An 8769-nucleotide genomic window follows, 5' to 3' on the forward strand; every position below is an offset into this window, starting at 1 on the left:
TTCAGCTCATAGAGTACGAAGGAATCCCAACTAAACATACAGTACGCAGCGATTTCAAGACAGTTCATTGCTTTTTAATTAATCTTGCATGCCAACTACCTTGGAGCTTAATAAGTAGCATTCCTCTCCTCCAGATCTGGAAAATGAGGCTGTGAGCGTGGTGTATCCCCGGTGTGGCAGAGCTCGGTATCAGATACAGCACATCAGCGCTGGGCAGTGGAATAACCCACCAGGGGAAATCAGAACACCGGCGTGGACCTGACCAAAGCAATACCCACCTCCTGAAAAACAGCCTCTGGTATGAAGGACGATGTACTGGGGACTTCAGCGAGGCCAGGAATTCACCCAGTAAAACTCTACTAAGACAAGTTGCCAACTTGACAAGAAGCAACAAGCTACACGGTAGAGCTTGAATGTACTTTGTACAGTGAGATAACCACAAGGCACAGTAAATCCTGATTTAGGAGCACAAGAACAAGTTTGCATTTTAGAGTAAACAGACTACGATAAAAATATCTTTAAAAAACTCCAGCTTCCTCTATCTGCATAGAGTAAATCAGCTGGGTGATACCACCATCTGCTCCTAAGCAGTACTACAATATAAAAGTTAAATAATAATGGTTTTTAAAATGCGTGAGATCAAAGTTGGCATCTTTAGGCAGTATTTTATACATAAATAAGTGAGCTTTATTGCAAAAAAATTACCCAAGTGTCTCACTGACGAATCTTTACTTATAAAAGCCAAAGGACCATCAATAAAATAATCAAACCCTCTTAAAAAGTGAATAGCAAAATAGGTTTAAAAATGCAAACAGTACAAATAGCCATGCTCCCTTTTTCAGCAACTCTCCCGAATCATATTCATTCCTAAATATTGCTTTATATAAAACCTTTTTGCTTTGGCTTTCTCACGCATAAACAACACTCTTGAGATCGAGATAAAGTGAAGACCCTTCTTTACAATCTTTTCTGCTTCCATCTTACATAACGGCTGGTCCGTACAGCCCTGCGCTGCCTCTTGGCAACTCCCAACAGACGTGGTGTTTGTTAAACTCCACTCAGCGCCTTTAACAGGGAGTGTAAAAAGGATCGTTTCAGGCTTCCCTGTACCTCTACAGGCCTGAAAAAGGAGCCGTCTCCTCGCAGGAAGGCACCATCACAAACCCAACCCCAAATGCCCTTTACATTTAGAGTTCTGCTGCTTCGTTGCTTTCCAAGACCTCCGATGGCAAGGAGTCACCTAAACTATCCTTTGGATCGATGGTGAAGTCCTGGCTTTTTAATGTTTTATGAGCGTTCATGAACTTCTGGAGGTACTTAGAGGTATAAAGCCAGTGATGCTTCAAGACATCCTCTATCTCATAGCATTTGGACTGTCTGGCATTCATTTTTCGGAACCTCCTAAACAGTTTGTTTCCAGACTCATTTCCTTCGCTAGCCCAGGCCCCGATGGAACCGTCTCTTTCAATGATTTCAGGAACATGAGCAAGAGTTTTGTGGAAATAATTTGTAATCTTGCCTTCATATCTGTACTTGAACTTTGTAGACAGGAGCTCAGCAAAACGCTGTGAATTGTAGCTGTACTGGCACAGCAGTTCTGGGCACTCCTTGGCAGGGCACGAGGATCGCCACACTGGCTTCATCTTCAGATAAAGGTCCATTAGCTCTTTTAGGGCCTCGTGCCTTTCCTCACACTTTATTAATTCACACACCGCCTCTACGGTCTCTTTGGACATGAGCTTTCTAGCAAAATTTCCGCTCATCCTCATCATGGGCTTCAGTTTCATCTTCTTCCTGAGGTGTTTGTCAAGAGTCAACTGCCACCTCTTTCTCTCCTCTTTAGACACATCAGGATTCTTGTAAACTTCCCCGATCTCCATCTGGAAAATCCGGTAGAATTCGGTTGCGTTGCCAATGTCGCAGTGCAACGCGTCTATGGAGGGCACAGTCTCAATAAAAGGTTTGGCCGAAACACCCTTCACTCTGTCGCGGAGCTCATCAACAGATTCGTGATACGGGTTCGATCTCCATATTTCGTACCGCTCCAGATTTTCAGCATGGCTCCTGGTTATGGAGTGGAAGACCAAATTCTGGGATGCCTCCAGGCGAGTTGCATCACACAGGGTGCAAATGTAGGTGGAACCCGAGGCCTCTAGCCCTTCCACTTCTCGCACGAGTTTCTCATCGTATCCTGTGCCCCTAAAGACAAATTTGAAGGTTCTCAGGATGCCTCCCATTTCGAGCAGCAGTTCACTGTTCTTCATCGCCTCTCTTTCTGCTATGAGGGGGCTCAGGATTGCCGTCAGAGTTTCATGATCCGACTCGTCAGCCAGCATAAGGCACAAGGGCTTGCAACACAGCTCTGAATTGGGCTTCACTTCTTCAAAGATCCTCTTGCTTTCATTCCCATGAGCTATAGCAATATTCATGACTGTGAAAGAAAAGCGAACGGCCTTCTCTGGGAGAGCAGGCCCACTGCCATGCTTCTCGCTGACATCTCCCATTCCGTCACAGGACTCTTTTACTACCACAGTGAAGGGACCGCTCAAATAGTCATCCAGGTTTTTTGCTTTCATGCCTTCCAAGATCTCCTCCTCCATGTCCTTTAGGGCACAAACCAAGGCTGCATCGTATCGAAATCTCTTTGCAATTGTGTCTACTGGGTAGTCATCGATGGAGAGTGGCAGTCCCGACAGCCCGTCTAGAATTCCCACTTCTGTGTTAGTGGATACGTTTTTCAAGGGAGGTTTCCACTCGAATGGATGGTAGCCTGGTAGGAGGGCTTTCTCCGCGGTGCGCAGAGCGTGCAAGGGCTGGAAGATCTGCTTCCCAGTGACAGCTTTTACCGTTCTGTACATTTTATGATACTGACTACAGCTGAGAAATGTGTTGACTCGGATCGCCAGGCAGACAGCGGGGTGAAGTCCACATCCCCTCCCTTGCATTATAGCCTCCAGCTCATCTGCTTGCCTGTGTTCGTTTTTCGCTCTTAGAGCTAGCAGGAACAAAGTCATGCACACGGCCTTTATATCGCCGCCCTCTTCTTTCTCAGCAAAAGCCTTGACTTGACGTTTCAGCTCTCTCAGACGGTGTTTCTGAGCTCTCCTGGTCAAAGACAGGAGGTGCTGCCTCGGTCGGCCGCCTTTATTTACGTAGCTGTAGAGCTCTCGGTCTTTCATCTCCTTGTGGCTGGAGAGGTGTTGGCCATATTTTCTGTGAAAGATCTCCTCATCGCATTCCTTTACAGGGCATCTTATACCCAGGCTATCAAGAACGTTGAGGAAGGATTTCACTGGGGTTACCAGGTCAGTCGGGAAGCAAGGATACCAGCAGGAGGGGCAATAGCTGCCCATAACCTTGATACATTTGAGGATGCAAGTCCTGCAAAACAAGTGTCTGCATGTTGTTTCCACGGGATCTGCCAGAATATGCTCACAGATCTGGCAAGAGATGGATTTAATGAAATCTACTGGGTAATCGACTGCGAGCAGCTTGGTGCTGAGATGTATGTTCTTGCAATTCACAATCTCCTGCATTAACTTTTTGTTCTTGAGCTGTGCTTGGTTCTTTACACCTCTGTTTATTCGAGCGCATTCTGCCCTGGTCTTCACACGTTTGCCGTGTTGTACACCGGGTGGCTGGCTCTTCCTCTTGACTCCGCGCCTGGTGGCGTGGCACACATCACAGTTTGGGGAGTGGGGCTGCCACTCCATCGTGCTGTTCCTAGGAAAATACACTTCGCATGGAGTAGTACTGAATTTTCTGTAGATAATACTCCAGCAGTTGTGACAAAATCGAGTGGGATGGATGGTATCAACATCGCCTCGGACATCGATCTTAAAAACCTTAGCAATAAGATCTGGCCAAGAGGTCGCTGTTTTCTCTTTCTTTCTCAGAAGACACAGAGTTTCATCATCCACCGGCCCATGCACAGGATAGGTTCTCTTGTAAGAATCAGTTTTAAATGAAACTCCACAGATGCGGCAAAGTTGCTGGAGATGGTTCTGATGAGTGTGATTGGCTTGTGTTTCCAATTCATTGGCATCTTTCTCAAGTGCCTGCCTGTTGCCCAGTAAGTCCATCTCCTCTCCTCTCGGCACTGCTTCATCTCTATGCAGTACGATTTCTGTGTTTGAAGAAGTGACCTCTTCTGCCTCATCTTTCTGGCTGTCCTCAGAAGGTGTTTTTTCGAATGATCTCACTTTAAACAGCTTGAATTTCCATTCAGAAAATTTGGTATAGGGATGCTGAATTTCTTCAGGCAGGTCCATTTGTGATGCCACTGACTTGCTGCGATCCGGCAGCAAGCAGATCACCTGAGGAAGAGAAAGAAGCCATAAATTAGCTGATCTTCCCAAATTAATAATGCTGCTGCGGTCATTCCTAGAGCAGTTCTAATCACCGTAACTGAGAAATGCTTTGAAAGTGAGTTACTCATCCAAGACACCTACGGAATTGAGAGGCCCAGGCATGGCTGCCCACGCAGCATCGCAGATGAATACCCGAATGGGTTTTGACTTTGCTCCCGAGGCATCCACGCATCTATTAGATCACCAAGGCACCTTGCATGAAGCCAAACAGTACGAGTATCCAAATCTTCCCCTTCCTTCTTACACGTGACTGAGCTTACCGTAAGTCAAGCTACAACAGAATTGCAGACTGAAAGTTTGGTGACTTCTTGACACGAAACCGAACGCGATTGGTGTCTGAAAGACAGAATTTTGTCTGCCTCATGGAATATTATCTGAATCAGCAAGACCACTGCTCTCACATCACTTGTCAGTCCTTGATGGGACCTGAAGTGTCTGGCACATGCCATGAGTAGAGCAGCACATACCCCTCGATGCCGGTGTGGACTTTATTCAGGCCCTGGGTTAGTAAGGTACTTTAGCACGTGCTTAGTGACTGTGAGTAGTTCCACCAAAGCAGGAGGAGTATATCCTCTGCTGGTGCAAAGTGCTGTAGTTCCCCGGGCTCTAAAGGAGATGTGGCAATTTATACTGGCTGCTGATTTGCTCTAGAGAGAATATTTATACACTCTAAGTCAGTGGCCTGTCTAAGCACCCTGCTGAGAACTCTCTCTGTCAGGATTACTGGTACTGGAAAGCTGAAAATGTCTGTTCAAATCTGACCCCAATTTTAGCTTTCACAGAGATGCAGCCAAAAGTAATATCCATGTGGTTGCCATGGAAATAGGGTACTGTATAAAAATAAATACAAGACTTTTACCTAAACACTGGAACTTTTTGCTGCTGCATCAGACTTAGAAAACAAAATTGTGTAGAAACAACAACAAAGGTATTTTTCATCACCCGGCTATGAGAAACAAAGGAAACAAAGGGTCTAGAGAAGATTCAGTTACGGTTTCTGATTTATTTTGGTTTTACTGATCTGGTTGGAGTGAGCAATAAAAATGAAGAAAACCCTACATTAAGGCTCTCCACTAGAGCTAGAAATGACGTGGGTATGGCTGTGGTTTCTTTAACCGATTATTATCACCACTTAGCAATTCACACAACTTGCTAGAAATTTCAGTTCAGCATCTATTTGGAAAGTGCCCTCTGTAAGAGATTCACCCATGTCACGGTCTCAGGTGACGTGCCCAGGGTGTTTCTGAGATTATTTCATTTACAACCTTGCCATAAAGCAGCATTTCAGTGCAGTCTGTCGGATGCTGCTGGGAAAGGACTGCCTGCTTTGATGAATTTCCAGATCCTGAATGACAGCTCTTTCCTTAAGAGCTCTGTTTAACTTCAAAAACTTCATTAGCCCTTGGCAACTAAAATCTAGGTTTGTTTTCTTCCCAGCTTCTCTTCGTTTCGTCCCACTGAGAACAAGCTGCCCATTCCGCTGTCCCCATCTGCCTGTCTTGCTCCGTCCAGCTGCCTGTGCTGGTAAATAGCCCTGCCTGCACCGCGGTCCCCTGCTGTCCGCCACCAGCCCAGCCTGGCAACGCGCTCGCTTGTATTCTGCTGTTCACAGAGCTGTTGATGTGCAGCTGTGCCCGGATGCACTCAGAGCATTACCACCGTCTCACTTTCTCAGCTGCATCCTGTGACAGACTTGGTAAAATTCTGTCTGCTGAGCAACAGCCCCTTTGCCCCTGACTAGTCCTGTGGCTCCTGTTACCCGCAGAGGTACTGGATCCTTTTCATCTACATAACACCCTCTGCAACCACCGCCGGCAGCACCTTCAGAGTCTCTCGAACCATGAACAATGTCTCCTCGGGGCGGTATCTTAACTCATTGTAAAGAAACAGCCGGCACCGAGTACATTTAAAGCAAAATGTTTAATGCTTGCTCTGCTCTTCTGACCCTTTGACTAGCCGTGCCACACTCATCTCCAAACCCTTGACCTAACTCCCTCTGTTAATCACCGACTCCAATGAATCAGACAGGGTTTACTCCCGCGAAAGAAAAGTTCAGCCATTCTTTTCCTTTTTTCTCTTTCATTGAACATGCCCTGGAAGAAATGAATGACAAAGAAGCCCTCTCAGGTCACTCGACCTCCGCCTTCTGCCGTAGATAATTGTTGCCAACAGGATCTCATCAAACCCTTTGGACTGCCTGATTCCCAGGCAGCCGGGGTTTCAGCAGCTCTCCTGGGAGAGCTAGAAATATTCCTCGTGCTGGGGAATTTGCCCTGGGAATTGCCAGGGAATTCCTGCAATTTGCCTGTGTCCTGTCATTCTACTCGGGGGTCACACTGAACAATCTTTCCTCTCCCTGCCTGCCGCACTCAGTTTCTTACGGAGGCGTGAACCCCCAGCCGTGGTTATTTAATTGACTCTGACAGCCCTCTTCAGTATCGCCTCTTTTTATCTTGAAAAGGAAAAAGAAATCCCTTTTCTTCCTGGATCACAACATTTCACGCACTGCTGAAGACAAACGAGATTGCAAGACATCGAGGAAGAACTTGCTTTGGAGATAGTCTCCCCAAAATGAACAGAATGACCTCTGAAGTGAGGAAACACATAGACAATAAAATAAAATCATTGCCCTGCACATTAAACCGGCGAAAGGATCCAACACTTGGATGTCCTACAAGCATCTGGGATGCTGTCATTAGCACCACCAGCCTACCTTTAGCTCACTGTCAGCTTGTAGAGCTTCTGCTCTGTCTGCTCCAAGTGTCAAGCTCGCGTGCGCTCCCTCCTGTGTGCTCTCGCCCTTTCTCTGTTCCTCTGCTTTTTAAAGACACTGCAGTGCTGTTTATCTCACTTATCCCTGTCCCTCCGAGCTGCCAGTGCCACCCTGGTGCTAACCACAGGTTACTTCAACTAAACACGACACAGAACTGGTGCAAATCCAGGTGGCACCTGGCAATTTGTGAGGCTTAACCACAATATTCACATAAACAAGGTCTTCTTGTGTGAGACTCCTGGGCTCTGAGATAAATGCTGAAGAGCACCTGCACTGTGTTTTAACACAAAGTTTTGCATTTGGCTTTCTTCTTTCTAGTTTCAGAGCTGGTTTCTTCACTGCTAACTCTCAGAGAGGAGAACCTGGTGTCTGGTTGCTCAGCTCTCCCACAACAAACCCATTTCGTTGAAGGTCAGTGACCCACTTCTTCAGGCCAACACCCGCTACGCCTCTGGGGTTTGGGTGAATTGACATCAGGGATCACAAAATCTCCTTTCTTCTGATACCAGTACTTAATTTTCAAGCATCTCCCCTCTTTGGTGATGTTCTTCTGGGGTCTTGAAGGCCCCGGGAAGAGAGAACAAATCAGCTCTGTAGAAGCCAGCCATGTACATACCGAGTCACTCGTAGATATGACACCAGGTACAGGTCCACAACCAGCGGGCAGGAGAGTCTCTTTTCTGGAGAAGCCCAGTCAAACACCCATGCTTAGTTTCCAAGGAACAACTGTCTCAACAACTGACTCAAAGTGGAAAGAAACCAAACTCTGTCATACAACAGCACCCTGAAAGTTTTCCGTCTCCACACGTAACATTGTGCAAAAATCCTCGCATCCATTGAGCTCGCGCTCCAGACGCAGGGATCTGCAATAGCAGCATAACCACAGAAACACCTCCCCAAGCCCTTCCCTTTCTCAGCAGACTTTGTGATTCTACAGGACTCAAATCCATTTCCGACTTGCACACTTACCACTGACCCCTGACCCCCAGCAGCACCTCCGCATGTCCTTTACACCCCTCCAGGGATGGGGACTCCACCCCCTCCCTGGGCAGCCTGGGACAGCCCTGCACAACCCCAACGGGGAAGAGATTGTTCCTTAGGACCAGCCTAAACCTCTCCTGGTGCAACTTGAGGCCATTTCCTCTTGTCCTATCACGTACTCCTTGGGAGGAGACCAACTCCCATCTAGCTCCAACCTCCTTTCAGGTAGTTGTAGAGAGATAAGGTCTCCCTGAGCCTCCTTTTCTCCAGGCTCAATCCCCCCAGGTCCCTCAGCCGCTCCTCAGCACATTGTGCTCCAGACCCTGCTCCAGCACTGCTGCTCTTCTCTGGACACACTCCAGCCCCTCAGGGATCTTGGAGTGAAGGGCCAAAACTATACACAGGATTCAAGGTGTGGCCTCGCTAGTGCCCCCTTCTTACAGGGGGAAGATGACTTCCCTCATCCTGCTGGCCACACAAGCCAGGACGCTGTTGGCCTTCTTGGCCCCCTGGGCACACTGCTGGCTCATCTCCAGCCGCTGTTGGCCAGCTCCCCCAGGTCCTTTTCTGCTGGGCAGCTCCAGCCACTCCTCCCCAAGCCTGTAGCGCTGCAGGGGATGTTGTGAACTAAGTGCAGGACCCGAC

The 8769-nt window shown here is 47.6% G+C and overlaps 1 protein-coding gene across 1 annotated transcript; it reads right to left on the reverse strand.

Moving 5' to 3' along the window:
* Positions 1-1187: 1187 nt before the first annotated feature.
* Positions 1188-4272, reverse strand: RAG1 (recombination activating gene 1). The gene has a single exon (XM_010145185.1). It carries the CDS (start codon positions 4269-4271, stop codon positions 1188-1190), a length of 3084 nt encoding a protein of 1027 aa, XP_010143487.1. The 5' UTR covers position 4272.
* Between the last annotated feature and the right edge of the window lie 4497 nt (positions 4273-8769).

Source organism: Buceros rhinoceros, unplaced genomic scaffold (genome assembly GCF_000710305.1).
Source record: "Buceros rhinoceros silvestris isolate BGI_N320 unplaced genomic scaffold, ASM71030v1 scaffold36141, whole genome shotgun sequence".
In the NCBI taxonomy this organism is placed as follows: Eukaryota; Metazoa; Chordata; class Aves; order Bucerotiformes; family Bucerotidae; genus Buceros; species Buceros rhinoceros.

Coding starts and splice junctions, on each gene's coding strand:
- RAG1 (XM_010145185.1), bottom strand. CDS start 4,271: ATGGACCTGCCTGAAGAAATTCAGCATCCCTATACCAAATTTTCTGAA.